This window comes from Pectinophora gossypiella, chromosome 25, assembly GCF_024362695.1.
Source record: "Pectinophora gossypiella chromosome 25, ilPecGoss1.1, whole genome shotgun sequence".
Classification (NCBI taxonomy): domain Eukaryota; kingdom Metazoa; phylum Arthropoda; class Insecta; order Lepidoptera; family Gelechiidae; genus Pectinophora; species Pectinophora gossypiella.
The window spans coordinates 4,462,246-4,482,556 of record NC_065428.1 but is presented as its reverse complement, the minus strand read 5'-3'; the positions used below and the strand labels follow the sequence as shown (position 1 = coordinate 4,482,556).

At 37.5% G+C, this 20,311-nt stretch overlaps 2 protein-coding genes across 3 annotated transcripts in view; one reads left to right on the top strand and one right to left on the bottom strand.

Moving 5' to 3' along the window:
• The window catches only part of LOC126378047 (irregular chiasm C-roughest protein-like), a 416,593-nt gene that overhangs the window by 270,825 nt on the left and 125,457 nt on the right, over positions 1 to 20,311 (bottom strand). The window lies entirely within an intron of this gene.
• LOC126378049 (uncharacterized) lies at positions 2 to 19,338 on the top strand. 2 transcript variants are annotated; one of them, XM_050026149.1, is made up of 10 exons: positions 2 to 288; positions 970 to 1,117; positions 4,020 to 5,107; positions 5,974 to 6,142; positions 7,004 to 7,176; positions 8,150 to 8,373; positions 8,829 to 8,990; positions 9,405 to 9,534; positions 12,924 to 13,013; positions 14,988 to 19,338. In XM_050026149.1, exons 1-10 carry the CDS (start codon positions 214 to 216, stop codon positions 15,597 to 15,599), a joined length of 2,871 nt encoding a protein of 956 aa, XP_049882106.1. In that variant the 5' UTR covers positions 2 to 213; the 3' UTR covers positions 15,600 to 19,338. The 2 variants fall into 2 exon arrangements, with proteins under 2 accessions (XP_049882106.1, XP_049882108.1); XM_050026151.1 differs by lacking the exon at positions 12,924 to 13,013.

Below are 20,311 nucleotides of genomic sequence, written 5' to 3'. Positions count from 1 at the left end.
GTAAAAAAAGTCAGCTGAACAATGTATTTTATTTATTTATTAAAAAGCATTATCATATATTTCAAATGTTGAAATCGTTCGCATAGTCCATGTTTTTGCTTATTCATAACTTTCGTGATATATGATTCGTAGGAGTATTTATTCTAGAACCTCTTTTATGGGAAGTCTTTGTGTGTTGTTTTTTTGCATTTTTGTGGATGATCTTGTTGAATAATGTTCGGGAGGCCAAGGTGTAGGGAATGGACACCATTAGCTACACAACAACTTCGTCTACGAAGCCTTATTCAGGTGGGCAAATTGTATCTGAACACATGTAGTAGGTGGCAACTGTTTTTTCTTAGTGATGAGTCAAGATAGGGTTTACTAACAAACGCCTACTGTCAAGCGTTATCTGCATGACTTATGTGCTCCTAGTACAGGATGCAGCTGTTAATTTATTTATTTCTATTATAAAATATAACCTACAATTAACTATTGCAAACTTATTTACTTTTATTGTTAAATTATCTCACTTGTGATAAGAGTGGCCGTTACAATATTTTTTATCGATTAGTATCTGCAGTTATTAAAATAAGTAGATTAGTATGTATATCCTACTTCTTTATTTGTAGAAATATCTGGTTGTGCTTGTTTCGCTGAATGACCTACAAAAACAAAAAAAAGCACTATAATAATTACATTTGTGGCTCTGCCCACCCCATCAGGGATAACGGGCGTGAGTTTATCTGTGTATATAAACTACAATTACATTTAGATACTCTGATATCTACAGATATCCCAAAAGCCTAAATGTTTTTACTTAAATCTACCTTATTGATTACAAACAGAAATATTTTGATCTGAAATACTTAGCTATATAAAACAAAGGCAGTTTCACACACAAAAATTGTAAAAAAAAAGAATAAAAACAAAAAAACGAAACTAAGTTGGTTTTGATTATATTTCCAATATTATTTTACCAATTTCCAGATTGTGGGTTATAACATCAGGCCTCCGGAATGGTGTACGTCCGCATGTAGTTTCTATCTCACTCTGCATCACACTACAATGTCCGCTCCGTTCTACACAAGCGAACGTATCAGCTCTCCACATCCCAAGTGGAAAGAAATTGATTCAGGTAATAATTATTCACATAATACCCAAATATTATACCCAAATTAGACTACTTTTAATACAAAGTTCTAAGATGGTGTTTATCCTGTAAGGTTGCCTGGAAAAGATTGCTACTTTAGCAGTAAGGCCGCCTTTTGTACCATTTATTTTCTTATGTTGCTTGTTGTATTTGCTTTACATTCTTTCTGTGCAATATAGTGTTATTATTTATTTATTATTATTATTGTGAACCATAATAATAATAAATTAAAAGTAAAAGGATCAGATATTGGTTATTATAATGGCTCTTTAAAACATAGTATTGCAATTGGGTTCATATGTGTAAGGTAAAAAACCTTATTAGTTTATATTTTCTGACATTACTACGACCCCTTAAAACATTGTATAATTTAAGTCATCACATTACTAATCTAAGAGCCACACTCTTGTCGGTGTAGGATCATAATCTTAATCATAATCATATCATTTATTGCGTTCCACATGGTAGGAGGTTGGTAATATAAGGTATGTAACACATATGGGCCCGGATTGGGCACAGCAATTTAAATAGAGCAATTTGAATAGAGTTATAGAGTTAGTTAGATTCTCCATGCTATTTTCAAAATTAATATAATTAATATCCTATATATTTAGTAATTACGCATTATGTCTAGACTTTTGACCTATTTTCTAAATGTTATCTAGTACAAAATGATTCATTAGATATTAATAATAATACACGAATACCTTAACATTCCAACCGTCGCTGAAGAGATCAAAAATTACCAAAAGAAACATCTAGAGCGGCTAGCCGATCATCCGAATCCCCTCGCATCAGAGCTTATAGACCTCGTAAATGTGGTGAAACGACTGAAGAGAAGCCATGTCGTATAAAGTGGGAGGCTGTGACATTGGTTGTGGCTCCTGACACGTCATCTATCCACTTAACGAAACTGCTTATAGTCTAGAGGACTGATTGTAGTTTAAACCAAGAAAAAAAAAAAAAAAAGATATTAATAAACTTTGCCTTATTAACATTATTATTTTGAACATAATTTAGAATTAATGGGGTTTTCCTTGTAAACTTATCACACTTAGGTCTGTTGAGAAACACTAATATTACCACTCTGTTACTTCATTCCTAAACTGTCGTACCAATAGGCTAGTTTTCTACCAGTCAAATCAGTTACGGTATACTAAACATCAAAACACGAAATTACTATGGAATTTGTATAAAAAAGCACACTGTGACGTCTTGGAGAAACGTGACAAAATGTCAAACTTATTATTACGTTTTTATTGATTAAAATTCATAAATAAGTTGAATAGAAAAAAGAAAATGTTTTCGTTAGTTTTAGATTTATCTTTATTTAGTAATCAGAATTTCATAATTTATATTGAACCTGCCGCAGGATCTAGCCAACTAAGGCCCAAAACATTACGCGACACTGGTCGCTTACCTAAAATGATACCTATACACCACAAGAAGTGCTTATTATCCAAAGGTAATTGGTAGGATTGCGTGCAAAAGGAAAAAAAAATTGAACCTACACGACCCAATTAAGAAGAAATTGGCAGATAGGGTATAATTTCCTCCAGTGCATCCTTTGATAACGTTTAAGACACGACATTCGCCTTCGCTTTAATTTGTTCCATGTAAACTTTTCTTGGTCTTCCCCTTCCTCTCTTTCCTATTCACCTTTCAATAAAGTTTGTAATTAATTCGTCACGCGTAAATAATTTAAAAAAATATCATTTTTATGAGCTTTGCGACGGAAAATTCCACTTGATATCAACTCAAGAGTCATAAGTTGAATCATCTCCCTCAGTATTCGGTACGGTGCCACTAACATCCTGTATATGTTTTGAATGGATGGATGGATGCAAGATGGTCAAATTCCACAACGGATAATCAATTTACCTAATTAGAATCTATGTTAAGCAAGCAAAGTTGGAGGAATCACCTAAAAACGCTTTTATCGTGAATATTATAATATCAACAATTGTACACGTTTGATTTCAAATTAATGATTTATTGACTATTATCCGCGTAATGCGTAGATAAATTACATCAATAATAAATGCATTATGTTTATCTCGAATTCCATAGTGCCTAAGTGCATATTTTTAGGTATTTTGCTTGGTACTTTTGCAAAGACTAACACAACATAAAATCGATTTGTGTTCTATTCATGATTGGCTATGTTACGACTAAGCATTACCTAGTTATAAGTATTGCTTTGAAACGTTGCTTATTTTTTATTGAAACGGCGAAAACATTGGAGGTTGGAGTCGCTCACGCCCGTTCACGCACGCTGACCTTCGAGACCCTAAATGTGACCCCTAAGGTAGTTCTAATCGAGCGACACATTTACCGGTAGTAGGCTTTGGACGTGGTTACCACCCTTCAAACAAGGTCTTGCCATCAAGCGATAAAACCCCTGTTTCGGCATGATGTCTGGAGAAGCTGCTAGGAGAGAAAGGTCCTAAGGTGAAGCTGGGTCAATAATGTAGTACCTCGCCCCACGGTTTCTGCCTGCCTTTTACTCTTCCTCAAAACTATAGCTAATAGGCATTTACTTGGCAATCGTGCATCAATTTCTGCCACCTCTTCACTTGCCATCAGGTGAGATTGTGGTGAAACGCATAAGTATTTTTTATTAAAAATGAATCATTTTGTAAACTTCACCATCTCAGTTATCATAGTTACAACGCGAATCAGCAGGCTCTGCACGGAAACCGCACCGCGCGTGTTGCGATTCATATCGAGGGTCTGGACCAATAGACGCAAGGAATGCTATCTTTGTGGATAGATGTACAGCTATTGGTTAAAGCCTTCGATAAAATGCACGACGCGTGCGGCGCGGATGTCGTACCGCGACGGCATGTCTGCATGCTTCCAACAACATTTTAACTTCTCTTTACAGAAATTACCCAACGCATGTCGTCAACTAACGTCGTAATAAGAATATGGTGTCACACACTCAAAGAGGAAGACATCAGTCAACCTCAAGACACTGTCATACAAACTTGGGGCGTCTACTTCAGCGGCTTGCGATACATCGGGGCCAATCTTGCCCTCAACTTCACCTCAGATTGCTTTAAAAGCAACACATTAGTTTTCCAAATGCTAGGCGGATACTTCTGCTCCTACAAAAGTCTTAAGTTAGACATAATACCACCAGAAAACGAAATCGAACACGGTTCACTTTCCTCCGATTCATCGGGCAGGACGAACGCATCAAAAATCACTTTGGAGACAAAATTTCTACAGCACCACAAAGTCAAAGAAGCAAGGTCGATATCTCCGAATAAATTTCCCAAGAAACTAGAGAAAGAGTATTCAAAAAGCCACAGTCCCGTCGAGAGGGGTCTTAAAAACTATTCTTCGTTGAAAACATCGACTAGTTTGAACATAAGTCAAAGTCAAAGGCGAAGAGAGGAGAGTGTAGAGAGAAAGCAAGACCCCAACTATATATACGAACATTCGCCGGACAGTATGGACGTCGTCGCTAGTGATATAAACTGTGATAATATAACGAAAAAATCTTCTCGCGAAGATTTGTCTAATAGCAAAATTGATTTGAGTGAGACTGCTGAAAACTACGATTTAAGAAACGAAGCGGACAGGGCGCCTAAGTATCGATATTTAGCTTTAAACTTCTTGAAGTCCGAGATCCGACCGAGTTACAACGCTAGTAAATTACAGAAGCTACATCTACTCCAATACTCTATTAAGAAGAGACAAGAGGCGGTGCAAGAAATAAAGGAGAAGATTTACAAGAAATCCGCAATGGCTTACGACTGGTCACAATATGAAGAGTGTGATGATAAGTTGAAATTCAAGAGTAAATCTCAGAGGAATCTCTTCTCGCCTGAAGAAGAGAGTGCGGAGAAGGAGAAATCTTCTTCGCAGAGTGACTTGAGTAAAAACGGCAGAATTAAGGAGGAAAGACCATTGTCTTCCAACGGACCAAGGCTCACATTGAAGTTGAATGATCTCTTATCTTTTAAGGTAAGTACCACCTTGAGGTGTATTTTATTTTGAGATAAAACTTGGTGAGGAACGGGAGCCTTTTGCCCAGCAGTGGGATCTTGTAGGCTAGATTAGATTAGATTGTGTTATATATGCTCGTACTTATATGTGTGGGGTATAACGAAAGGCGACCAACAAACGCGCTAGTAAGTTGCATACTGATTTATTCATTATGAATTACCCACCAGCGGTCGGGACAAATACATAACAGATTAGAACTATGTAAACCCAAAACGTAACTTATGAGGTTTCTTGTATCATGTCTGGGGTTAGAGTTACTATTTCAGCATTATATTATCGTAAAATCACATTCAGCCTAAATATATTCATAATGAAAGTGGAGGAAGCAAAAGTGGTGTGTCAGGCAGGATCATAGTTAGTGGAATTGCGTAGTCCCTGCCTAACACATTGGGAAATAGGCGAGATCTTATGTGTGTGTGTGATCATATGTTGAGAAACAAATATGTTTAATTTAAATCAGAAAACTTTTATTATTAAGGTGAATCTCAAAATTTCAAGTTTGGTAGCGAAATTTCATATTATTTTTTCGTGAGAAATTGGGTTCCGACATGAAAAAGATCCAAAAGGATCCTCGGTTCCGACATGAAAAAGGAATTTTTCAATTCCAAATTTTCCCAATTTCCCCAATTTCCCCAATTTTTCACGAAAGGTGAAATGATGGTTCGCCACCAAACTTGACACATTTTGATATTCACCCATTACATTATAATAAAGTTACAATAAATTCTTATGTTATGAATTGTTGATATAAGGATCTTGGAATTTTCTTGGTTATGTTTTTTTCCCTAGACTTTTCTATTCTATTTACATTTTTATCCTTTCAGTCAAAACCCTCGCCTTTCCAACGATCGGAACACATTCGGTTGACGAAACAATTAGAAATATTAAGGTTCAAGAGAATAATATTGGCGGATGAAAGAGACAGCAAGCTGGCAAACATTAGAAGACTTAAAGAGATACACGCTAAGTTGCTTGAAGAAAACCAGGATGTTGGTAAGAAAAATGCTATCGGCCTGGTAGTGTCGATTCATTCTTTGAAATATAATCCTCTTAGGTGACGACGCCCTGAGTCTACTTTTTGTGACACCCTGAGTCAAGGTTCGCGCCAACAGGGCATCTTCAGGCCTGTTGTCTAAAATTTTATACCAGGTGAGAGCACAACGGGCACAAATCGTACAGCAAACAAGGTCGCTCCGTGTAGCCTATGACCTATGGCTTCTGAGCATTTGGACGGCGTTAGGTTGGCTAGTATAGCCATGACTTGATGTGATGTGATGCGATCCAGCCGATTTCGACTACGGCGACTGCTTCAACTCCGATGCTTCATGACTTACACGCATAACGGGCCATCTATGTATCTAAACGCCAGCCTCCGACAGCCTCCGTGGTCTAGTGGTTAGAGCGTTAGGCTCACGATTTGGAGGTCCGGGTTCGATTCCCGATGGGGACATTGTCGAAATCACTTTGTGAGACTGTCCTTTGTTTGGTAAGGACTTTTCAGGCTTGAATCACCTGATTGTCCGAAAAAGTAAGATGATTCCGTGCTTCGGAGGGCACGTTAAGCCGTTGGTCCCGGCTATTAGCCGTAAAAACACCTCCACTAACCCGCATTGGAGCAGCGTGGTGGAGTATGCTCCATACCCCCTCCGGTTGATTGAGGGGAGGCCTGTGCCCAGCAGTGGGACGTATATAGGCAGTTTATGTTATGTATGTATCTAAATGCGAAAAATAGAGCCCACTACGATACCATACCGAGTGAGAGCTCTCAGCGCTCCCTATTAGTCCGGCCAAGTAGTAAATATAAAATCTACGATAAGTCACGTCAAAAAACAATAAAAATCTTATTTACTCTAGGCTTGGAACTGCTCCAAGACTACCACGCGCTATCCCGTCGCTCGGAGATACTGAAGGAGACCCGTCAGTCTTGTGGCGCGCTGAGGGAACTCGCTGCTCGCTCCCATGCGGCGCTAGCCTCGCAGCGGAGTCAGTTGTTAAGCCATCTGCATCAGATATTCTACATACAGCAGGTAGGAAACACTTTCTACCCCACTGCCCTAGAAATAAGGTAACATAACATGAGGAGCTCGGTGGCGCAGCGGTTAACGCGCTCGGTCTGCGATTGTTGAAGTAAAGCAACATTCGCAAAGGCCGGTCATAGGATGGGTGACCACAAAAAAAAAGTTTTCATCTCGAGCTCCTCCGTGCTTCGGAAGGCACGTTTAGCCCGGCTGCATTAGCAGTCGTTAATAACCATCAATCCGCACTGGGCCCGCGTGATGGTTTAAGGCCTGATCTCCCTATCCATCCATAGGGAAGGCCCGTGCCCCAGCATTGGGGACGTTAATGGGCTGGTGATGATGAACATAACAAAAGCTCATTCATGGTATTAGAAATCCAGGTATACTCAATCCTATGAAAAGCCGCCATGGCTAGCCGTTTGATAACGTAGTGTTACGTTATCACGAGTCATCATCATCAATTTAAGATCCACGCTCTTGTCGGTGTAGAATTCTCCATTGTTGTCTAACAATGGCAAATTCTTTGACTTTCTTACAAGACACGATGTTCGCCTTCTCCTTAATTTGATTTTCTTGGTCTTCCCCTTCCTCTCTTTCCTTCTATAATGTGCCTAATAAATTCGTGTCTTTTTAAGTGTCCAATCATCTCGCCTCTTTTGTCCTCAAAAACTCTTAATATTTGAACTGAACTGAGCACTGGGAGGTCAAAAAGGCCGCAACAAAGCAATTCATCTAAAAAAGCAATATTGCTATTTGACATAATTATGTTTGCATTGCGCACTTACTTTTATATGCGAGTTTTTGAGGACATATGAGGCGAGATGATTGGACACTTAAAAAGACGAATTTATTAAGCACATTATAGAAGGAAAGAGAGGAAGGGGAAGACCAAGAAGAGCTTACATGGAGCAAATTAAGGAGAAGGCGAACATCGTGTCGTGTTTTAACCCCCTGTTTAATAATGCGTCTTCCATCCCCACAGAAAGACGAAGCGACCTGGACGATATGCGACGTCCCGCTACCCGTGTGCGGTGACGAGAGCCCCCGCGCCCACAGCCCGGTCTCGGACGCGGTAGCGGGCGGGCTGGCGGCGCAGGCCGTGTGTCTGGCCGCCGCCTTCACTGCGCAGCCGCTGCGGTACAAGATCACGCTGCGCGGTTCCGCCACCAAGATCCTCGACGTCGCGCACGACCTGCCTGATCCTAAGTAAGTGATTTATCGATCCATAAGTAAAGCTGTTCCGCTTTATGTGTAAACTAGATGGTGCGTGGTGTGTTGTGTCACATTCTTCTCAATTTGAATAACATTTGTTCGAAAAAGACTCACGTACCTGTAACGGTTGAGCAAATTGTTTGGCGGCCATCTTGTTTTTCCGCCATTTTGAATTCTTTTCACCGGTGATTGAATTTGACCAAGATTTTGAGACTTGGGTGACAGCTTATCCGCAGATGTATTTCATCCGTGGATGAAACGCCACTCTTTAGAAATAGTAGGCGTCGAGTCATCCGAAGTGGTGCTGTTATTCGCAGGAGTCGCCACCTAGCTAATACTACCTTCTGTAGTATTTTCATCCAAAATTGAGTAACACTTATTATTTACTCAATTTTACTTTAATTTTTATTTAACATTTATTTTTAATTAGCACTATAATTTTGTTTCAGCATCCCCCTGTATGCTCGAGGTGGCGATACGGCTTTGTTTCGCTACGCGATGTTTCTTCTGAACAAGTGTATAGCGCAGCTGCTGTGGGGTCGCGGGCTGCCCGTGCCTGACATGAGACCTACCCTCGCCAACCTGCAGAGACTTCTCACTACCACCACCATGTAAGTGCAACGATATCACATTTTGCCGAATAAATATCTTTATTTAAATAGGTATGTAGGTGCTGACACAACGCTAGCGCATGGCTAGCGGAAACAGCTCCTAAGATGCTCCTCTAAGATGATTCCGTGCTTCGGAGAGCACGTTAAGCCGCTGGTCCCGGCTATTAGCCGTAAAAGCACCTCCACCAACCCGCAGTGGAGCAGTGTGGTGGATTATGCTCCATACCCCCTCCGGTTGATTGAGCCTGTGCTCAGCAGTGGGACATATTTGAGCTGTTTATGTTATGTGTTATAAGTACCTACCATATTCTGTATACCACCTATGTAAAACAGTTATGATTAAGTTTGAATTACTTCGGGGCGAAGAGTGTCAGGTCTATACGTAGTAATACTGTTGTTTATTCTATGACACAGGTCCGATTCTTCGAAGCTGTTCGGCACGTATAGACGGTTCATCGACAGCCAATGTCCTAGAACCCAGTCGCTGAGGAGTCTGGTGGCGTCTGAACGAGGGAAATACAACCGCCAGTTTAATAGATTCAAGGTAATCATATTGGGTAATCAATCAATCAATAATACTCCATCAATCAACTTCAATCAATCAATAATACTCCATCAATCAACCTCAAACCAATCATCCTCTTCTCTCTTATGAAAATTGTGGGTTATAGGGTTATCAAAATGACAATGCACTATATGAATTCACACTATACAAGCTCCGTACACCTAGGGTTAATATGACACATACTTCACCACGCTGCTCCACTGAGTGTTTGTGAAGGTGTATTGGACTTAATTAAAACACATAATAACGGGTTCTTACCGCGTTTAAAGTAGGGATGTATGTGATCATGGCACTTGCAACAGTGTCGAAATATCGGGAGTCTCATATCCCTACTTTAAACGCGGTAAGAACCCGTTATTATGTGTTTTAATTATGATAATAACCGCGTAAACTTAGAACAATGTAGAATAACGAACAACGACTTGTAGCTATTTTTTTTTTTACTGATAATTGGCTACTTGGCAGTTGCAACAATAAAATATTAAATATGTCAGATATGGTAGTTCATCATTTAACGATAATTATCCAATAGTTTTTTTATTAAGGCCATTTTTAAATATTTTATTTTTACAAAATAAGAATGCGTTTTTTTATCTGTATATACAAGACCCGAAACACGGGCGGCCATGATTGAGCTTCGTGACGTCACATTTTACAAAATAAACTAAAATTATCTGTCAAGTTACCTATACTGTTTGACAGTTTCTTTGTTTGTTTGAAATGTGACGTCACAGCGAAATGTCACGTGACCTACCGACTTCGCGCGAAATTTAAAATAATTGAAGAGAAATATATTTTTTTTCTATTATATAAAGCTTTTTCCAGAAAATAAAATATTTGAAATGGTATTTATACTTATCTTATAAGATAAGCGTCTGTATTTTTTAAATACATATCTGAAAATTGTCGCCAATTGATATCACGTGGTATCTAGGAAATGTGCTCGGTTAATGGCAATCCCCAGTCACCTATTAGGCCGTATACAGAAAGAAAGCTGGAAACTTATAAGCGCTTACCGGCGCTTGGCAGCGCTGGTCCGTTCTACACTAAGGAAGCAGGTTGAGACAGACCAAGCAAAATGTAATGCAATTATAATGGCAGCGCCCAGCGCTGACCAGCGCGTGTTGAAGCTTGTCGGAACTTGTCGGCACCGTTTAGTACTTATCGGCGCGGGTTCATATATTTTCCTGGGCGGGTCACCAGCGCTGTCAAGCGCCGGTAAGCGCTTATAAGTTTCCAGCTTTCTTTCTGTATACGGCCTTACATCCCATTGTCCCATATTACTTAAACATAGTCGGCTTTGAGTGGCTGTATATACTACACACTTCTGCCTAAGGATACCAGACATGTTGCTATGTTTTACATGTTATGTTTTTTTACGTGACTTATTGGAGATTTTACGTGACTTATTGGAGGTAAATCAAGCTCACTCTACATTTGTCCGGCCAAGTAGTTAATGCCATCTGCGGCAAATCTACAATAAGTCACGTCAAAAAAAAAAGAAAACAGTTCACTTTGAACTATGCTTGTACCTACATCATGACTGAAAACCAGCGCTAGATGGTGCCATAGCATGGGTACATCACAGCACAAGCTGAGCCATTTCCTTTTGCCCGTATTCGTAATATATGAATATTACCTAGTTCTCATAAAAAAATGTAAACTGTTACTGGCAATAAATTTGTTTTATTATTTTATTATAATTTTCCAGTCTACCAGCTGCTCAAATACAGGGTGTTAGTGACATCGTAACGAAAACTTTGAGGGGTGGTTCAGGCCATGATTCTGAGTTAAAATCAAGTGGAATTTTCCGTCGCAAAAGTATGGATTGGAAAATAATTAAAAAGAAAAGAAAACTTTTCATGAATTTTTTGACACGAAATTCCACTTGATATCAACTCAGAATCATGGTCTGAATCAACCCCCTCAGTATTCGTTACGATGTCACTAACACCCAGTATATAAAATAGAAATAGTAATTATTTGCCACAATTAAGACTTAATTTTCAAAAATTTTAGGACGCTGACGATGATTATTACTCGACGTAGCCTAAATCTCCAAAAAATATCAAAAGAGGTCTGTGCCCTTAATTTGAACCAGCTTTGGGGCTAAAATTTAGTTTTCAGCTAGCTAAATGTTCTGTTATGTTCTCTTAACTTGATTTTATTTTAAGTTATTCTTGTCATTTTATTATCCGCCGAAAAAGAAAGTGATGTGTCATCGAGACGTATTTTTTTAAACTCTTACAAAATTTTAACGTCGGCTAACCCGACATAATTAAGTCGATTTTTCTTTCGACGGATAAGAAAATAACATATAACTTAAATTAGGAAATGTCTGCTTGAATCAGCACCAGTGTCCAGGTTTTGGTATCGTATTGTCATTGGGAAGGCTAAAAACACTTTGAATCGCACTCATAAAAAAAATCTGTGAATGACAGTACACACCATCCAATTTTATTTTAAGTTATACCTGTCATTTTCTTATCCGCCGAAAAGGAAAGGGACGGGTAATCAACAGGCATAAAATTTATGGAACACATGTCAATTATATGCAGAAGTTTTTGTATTGGCCAATAACCCAACAGAATTAAGTTGACAGCAAACGTCAAACGGATTGCATATGAGCGAGATGTCTATTTAATTCGCCCGGGTTATTCATTCATTTTAAAATTAACAGTTGTCAATCCGTCCCTTTCTTTTTCGGCGGATAAGAAAATGACAGGTATAACTTAAAATAAAATTAAAAGGTGTCTACAGGAATCGGGGCCATTATGTTAAACATTCATTCTACATGTATGAGCATAGTATGCTAGGATGAAGAATACATGCTTTGTCGATGATGTTTTATGAACTGCGCCCTCTCCCGTTTTCCTCAACCAGATACGGACATTTCTGACTAAAGTAAAACCCAGAGGGGGTGAAGTGAATCCGAAAATACGTTCAACGCTTCATACGCCCAACGGTGGGACGTATATAGGCTGTTTATGTTATGTATGTGCTTCCCTAAGCACGGGTAAGTGCTATATAAACAAATCGTGTAACTCTTTTTACATAAGTTTTGCCCCTTTTTACTGCCGGGAACGTTCCCAAACTGGGAATATTCCAAGGAATGGTACATCACTGAGTACAACGTTTGACCGCTTGTATTGATGACGTCACAGGACAGTATTTCCATACAGACTCCAAAAAAACTTTCGTTTTGACGTTTCATGAAACGTAACTCTTTTGACTATGCTGTCAATTAGCCTATTATTCTTTATTCTATGACATAATGTAGGATTTGGTAATAAAAATAAATATCATCGACAAACGCATTCTCCATACCAAGCTCTCGTATTCAGCTAGTAAAGTAACCCATGTGACAGGATGCGGTTGATGGGCAATCACCAGCCACGGCTATGAGCTTGCGGAGACACCGACACTCGAGGAGTGTTGGTAGCTATCAAGATGACCAGGTAACCTTCACACCGATTTCAACTAATTTTGACAGTTTAAAAAGATTTTCTTATTCAGCATGAGGATGAATTTTGAATTAACTTCATTGTTTTACCAGATGACCATTGGCCTAAAAAGGCAACATCGCAATTCATCTAAAATAAAAAGCAATTTTGTAGTTTGACATTTGCGCATATACAGGGTGTTAGTGACATCGTAACGAAAACTTTGAGGGATGATTCAGACCATGATTCTGAGTTAATATCAAGTGGAATTTTCCGTCGCAAAAGTATGGATAGGAAAATAATTAAAAAAAACAAAAAAATTCATGAATTTTTTGACAGGAAATTCCACTTGATATCAACTCAGAATCATGGTCTGAATCATCCCCCTCAATATTCGTTACAGTGTCACTAACACCCATACCTACTTGTATGGCTACCGTTTGTACTTGTACGGGGTGTAAGTGACATCGTAACGAATACTGAGAGGGATGATTCAGCTGATTATTCTGAGTTAATATCAAGTGGAATTTTCCGTCGCAAAAGTATAGAATTGAAAATAATTTTAAAAAACTAAAAAAAATACATGATTTTTGTGACGGAAAAATCCACTTGATATCGACTCAGAATCATGGTCTGACTCATCCTTCAAAGTTTTCGTTACGATGTCACTAACACCCTGTATATAAAAGTAAGTGCGCAAACGCAAATAGCAATATTGCATTTTTGGATGAATTGCTCCGATGTGGCCTTTTAACCCCCTAGATTAACAACTTTTTTTAACACTTTCACTGACTCTGATTACCGATTGCCTTGAGAGTGGACCACGGCTTACTGTGGCCAGTGAAAGTGTTATTATATTGTTTTTTTTGCACAGAATAGTTAAATAATTTTTGTGGCCTAAATGACTACATCTTTAGCACTGACTAACTTATTTAATGCGATGAAAAAGCTTAAAACTAATTGAATGAATGCACACGAATGAAAATAAAATAATATTGACACACTATTTTCACTAACACCACAATTTACAGCATAAGATAAGCCTTCGACTATATACCCAATTGGGTTAGAGAAGGGTACACCGTATGACGAACTTAGTACCGACGCTTCACCAGAGCTTTCTGTTAGACCAACACATAATTTTCATTAGTCATCAATAGGTACGGTCACGAGCATTAATATGTATACACTTTGGTACCATGTCACATTAACTTTTTTGACAAATTGAACTGTAAGTCTCACTAAACGTCAAATATGTTAGTGCGACAGAGTCCTAAAGCGGGTACATTATATTGCTCATGACTGTACATACGTTATATTTTTTTCTTCATAAGTTTTGCTTTATATGTAAAGTGGAAATAACGAGTAAGTGCACTGTTTTGTTGTTTTTTTGTATGTTACGCTGTTTGCCACCTGCTTTTTTGTTATGTTTGCACAGCTTTCTTGCATGTGTGTGTATGCTTTGCGGTAGTGTTAATGCCAATTGTCCCGGTGAATAAGGTACCTTAATATATTGCAGTATCTTCTAATATTATTCCTTTATTTAATTACAATCCGATCACATTTTTCGAAGGTACTGGACAGGTATTGAACACATAATAATATATAGTCATTGTCGAGCTCCAGTTTGCCGTTTAGTGTGGTCCCGTCATCTTGACGTCAAGATGATGGGACCACACAAAACAGGACCACAGTAGAACGTGTGTCTTTTGAATGAGAAGGGTACTAGATTTTTAGTTTAAGTATCAAATAGTACTGGTACAGTAGCATATCTAACAATGTCCATTTTCAATATACAGCAATTGGTCCTGCCGTTTTGGCTCTAAGGAATATTTCACTAAACTACACATTCAAAAATTGATGAATGTGTTTTGTCGCACATTTAAAACTTCGGTTACAGTATTATCAAAATTAAGTCGCTTCGTATTAGATAGACCCTAGTAGAAATTCCTTGAAGCCAAATAATGACTCATAATTTGTCTTCTCCAGGAGTTACCCGCTTTAGACGCTTCTACCACTTCCATAATGGGAAGTGAACCCAATATCTACGACACCAAACTGGCCCGGTCGAACTGCGAAGAACACACGCTGAAAACCCACAACTCCGATTCGGAAATATCCAGAATATCACTAGAACACACACTAGAAGAGACTGAAACAAAAGTCGTTTTCACATTAGGAGACTGCACTACGTTACAAAAAGAGAGATTAGTTAGAATATCAAGCAATAATGGCGATGAAATGGCATGTTCGAGTTGTTTGAACGACAATGTTGCCAGAATATGTTCGGAAATAACAGATTTCTGCGCTAAAGACGTCCAAGAAGCTCTGGACATAGCTCAACACATGGAAAATATGGACATAGCTGGACATATGACAGAGAACGATATAGCAGAGCATATGGCAAGAGCGAGTGAGATAGAAGAAACCGATATGTGCGGAAACTGTGAAAATAACAAGGACGGAGTGTGTGACTTATCGTGTGCCAAAAACGTGATGGATGTAATTGTAATACCTAGTGCTGAGGCTATATTGGACACGGGGCAGAGAGAGATGGCAATAGAGGAGATGATAGCTACTGAGCTACATGAGTGCGAATGAGACCAATATATTAAGACAATAACGCTTGGATTAAATATAATCGTCACTTGTTAAAGCGATACCTCAATACAAAGTTTGCGGTACTTTTGTAGGTGACGTTACATTATGATAAAAATAAATATTAATCGTGTCATAACTTTGTAAATTAAGTGCGTCGCCTTATGTCGAAGTCGCAATTATATTCATAAAATAACTGAGACTTAGTAATAAAGTAACAAAAAAAAGAAGTGAAAATCTTGTAGCGCCATCTACATTTCAAACCGTGAACTTTCTCGCAGTGTCCTTATGTCAAAAAAAGCAATAATACAGTTACAAATCTTAATAGTCAAACCCTTAGATACTTTCGGCTATATGATAACTCTGAAATACTCTATAGATTTAAAGTAATACATCTGTCGCCTTTTTTATTCAATAGATGTCGCTGCCAATTTGACAGAAATGGGTTGTGTTTTTTTTTTTAATTTACCTTCGAACTGGTGCTGGTTTCAGCACACCATTCAATTTAATTTAAGTTATGCCTGTCATTATCTTATCCGCCGAAAATGAAAGGGATATTCAATCGACTGGCATAAAAGTTAAGTATCACACGTCAATTTTCGGCAGAAATATAAAAAAAAACTCCTTTCCAGTTTCTATTACATAATTTATAAACTTAAATACAATGGTATTCCAATTGCAGTCGGTGGAAGGAAAGTGAAAAATAAAGAGTTTATGTGACTTTATCACAGAAACAGTGTTTAACTGTTACACTGTGTAACTCCCAAAATTACATTGGCCCACAGCATACTTCAAACTTGTTGCATATCAGCAAGTTGCCTATTTTATTCGCCCGGGTTATTCATTCATTCATTCAATAATTTTAAAATGAACAGTTGTCAATCAGCCGTCCCTTTCCCTTTCGGGGGATAAGAAAATGACGGGTATAACTTAAAATAAAATCGGGAGGTTTCTGCAGGAATCGGGACCACTAATTGACTTGTTCTTTAACTACTGTGTATTAACGTAAATACTATATTAAAAATGGCAACACAATCTGTCAAAGTGACAGATAGATTGTATTGTTTAAAAAAGAAACATCGCGCCAATAATTATTTCTGTTAATATAAAAAATATAATTGTTTAGTTTATAATGTAAAGGTTACAAGAATAAAAATATGATTATGTTACAAGATATTAATATTAATTTAATCGCTTTCATATTTATTTACATAAAAATACTTTTTTATTTAAGTATAATATATATTTGTAGTTTATATTGATTTATTTAATTATTAATTATTATTATACTTATTATGTTATACAAACTATACATACGTACGGTCACGAGTACTGTATACACCTTGAAACCATGTCACATTAACTTTTTTGACAAATTAAACCGTAAGTCTCATAAAATGTCAAATACGATAGTGCGACAGGGTTCTAAAGTGGGTACATGTTATTGCTCATGACTGTACGTATAAGTTCATTCAAAATGAATGGTGCTGATTCCAGTACACGCCATTTCATTGAATTTAAATTATACCTGTCATTTTCTTATCTGCCGAAAAGGAAAGGGACACAATCGACAGGCTTAGTTTTTTATATAAAAAAGGTACACCAACAGCTTATACAGGGTGGCCCAGAAGTTCAGGTTCAAAATGAAAAATTAGAAAGAGGGGCTCATTAGCTACCAGAAACACCCCCATGTATGTTCAGCAATTATTTACGGTTTAGGAGATATGACCCATTTTGTACCTTTTTCTAGATTTTCTACCTTACTTCAGAAATAATCATTTTGTCGCTATCCCTTTCTTAATAATTATTTTATTTTACTTCACAACTATGCCTAAGTCTGTGTACCGCAAAGACTGTTACAGAAGCCAATTATAGGTGCACACAAATTTATGGAGCACCCATCAATTTTAGGCAGAAATTTAAACAACTCTCTGAAAATTTTACATTGGTCGATGACCCGACAGAATTAAGTTGACAGCTCACGTCGAACGGGTTCCATACCAGCGAGATACACCAGCGTAGTGAGATGTCGATTTGATTGTGGATTCAAATCAAATATACTTTATTGCACACAAACATTTAGCAACAGTACAAATGGGCGGCCTTATTCCACTAAAGCAATTTCTTCCAGGCAACCACTACCATGTAAAAAAAAATATTCCTTAACTGTTCGAGTTATTCATTCAAATTAACAACTGTCAATCATCCGTCCCCTTTCCTTTTCGGCGGATAAGAAAATGACAGCTGTGTAACCTCGGTGTAACTGGGTAGTTTCCTAGGTCAAAGATAAATTATAAAATTCTGATTTACTAAATAAAGACAGATCTAAAGCTGACAAAAAACGTTTTCTTTTTTCTATTTAACTTATTTATAAATTTGAATAAAGAAAAATGTAATAATAAGTGTGACATTTTGTCACGTTTTCTATGACGTCACAGGTTGCGTTTTCATACAAATTCCATAATAATTTTGTGTTTTGACGTTTAGTAAAAAGTAAGTGATTTCACTAGTTGGAAACTACCCTACTTAACACTTTAACTGTCCATGCATTACATGTAAGTAATGCACTGAAGACCTAGCTCGGTGCGTCCGTGCATGACATATAATGCACTATTGGACGTATGGCAATTGTATAGACAATTGCCGTGGGACAGTCAAAGTGTTAAATAAAATTAGGAGGTGTCTCTTGGAATCGGAGCCAATTATAATATGTATTAAAAAGCTATAAAGATAAGTTTTTAGTGGCATGGTATAATTATTGACTTTCCTTATGGTGTTGTTTTCATTGTTTAGTAACATTTTGATTTGTAAATAAATAGTCTAACATCACTTGTCTCTGTGATTCTATACTAAAATAAAGCTGGCTTTTCATAAGTTTTGATAAACATACATAAACTCACGCCTGTTTCCCACCGGGGTAAGTAGAGACTGCGGCGATCAAGTATGCATATTTAAATGGTGTACTCACATGTCCCCTATGTGCGAGGATCTTTGCCAACAAGATTGGCTATATAAGCCACATGCGAGCACATGAACGTCGGAGTTGGAGCAGTCGCCGTAGCCGAAATCGGCACATCATTATCGGGTAAGAACCCGGTATTATGTGTTTCACATAATACCGGGTACTTAGCGGCATTAATCAGGGATATGAGACTCATATCCCTGATACCCTGAACCCGGTATTATGTGTATCAATTAATTCATAGCTACCTGCATAGTTACTAATGAAAGGTCAGTTTAAAGTTGCTATTATTAATTATAGTATTGTTTAAAACGAACATTAGCCGAATTTAAGTACAGAAAAGGCTGTCGTCACCCTCATTTTGTACCTACATTTAGATTTTAGTTGTCTTTCTCATTATTTAAGAGCTGTGCTGGAGTAATCGCCGTTCCTCTCTTCTCTCCGCCAAATCCTTCACCTGATACGACACGACCTGCACCTTCTCTTTTATACATACATAAACTCACGCCTATTTCCCACCGGGGTTAGCAGAGACTATGGAATTCCATTTGCTTCGATCCTGACATATTTCTTTTGCTTCGTCCACGTTCATCAATAGTTTCATACACGCACGCCGGTTCAGAGTAGATCGTACTAAACCTTTTCTAAGGACATCTCCTTTTTGGTCAATGTACGTCCTTCTACGTCTTTCTCTGCCAGCTCTCCCACCAACCATGGCTTTATATATCTGTTTTATTACTGCTCATAATTGATATATAATATTACAATCTGTTTGCAATTTTTTCTCTTTTATTTGTGTCATAAATGTCCACCTACGTCTACCCTAAAGAGAGGAAGCTCTCTTTCCTTAAATTTTTCCTTCTATGATGTTGTTTATAAATAACTTGTGTTGTATCAGGTGGCCAATCATAGTTATCTCTTTAGAATAAATCCAAACTCTGTTGAATAACAATAATGGTTTATCTATTGTAATCATTTAGCTGTCATTATGTTAATACTATTAGTGCTAATTCCTCCAGACGCCAACTAATTTTATTTTAAGTTATACCTGTCATTTTCTTATCCGCCGAAAAGGAAAGGGACGGATGATTGACAGCTCTTATTTTTTGGAAGAATGAGTAATTGAATGGGCGAATCAAAAAGGTATCTCGCTGGTATGCAAACCGTTTGACGTGTGCTGTCAACATAATTCTGTCGGGTTATTAAAATTTTTTGACGGTTTTTTTAGATTTGTGCTTAAAATTGACGTGTGTTCCATAAATTTTAAGCTTGCCGATTACCCGTCCCTTTCCTTTTCGGCGGATAAGAAATTGACAGATAAAACTTAAAATAAAATTAGATGGTGTTTACAGGAATTAGCACCATTGACTATTTAAATATATATAATAACATTTAAAAAATATTTGTCTCTTTTTGTTTTACGTTGATTAATCATGTGTGCGAAAGAGATCGCAATATGTTTCAATTTCTTTTCAATGTTTTGTTTGTAGATTTACATTGTCAATGGTATATTTCGCTTGTATATTGTTTGTAAAAAACTGTAAATGTGTAGTGAGTACTTCTTGTATTGTATTTAAACACATAATCACATTGTTATACATAAATACGATTAAATATTTATTGAAAAACCCCCTCTAATTTTTGTTTTATTGTAAACTAGTTAGCTGCCCGTGGATAGTACATTAAATTAGTCCATGGAAATTGTTCAATATCCGTCCCTGGTTTTTAATCTATCTACATATAAATATAATGT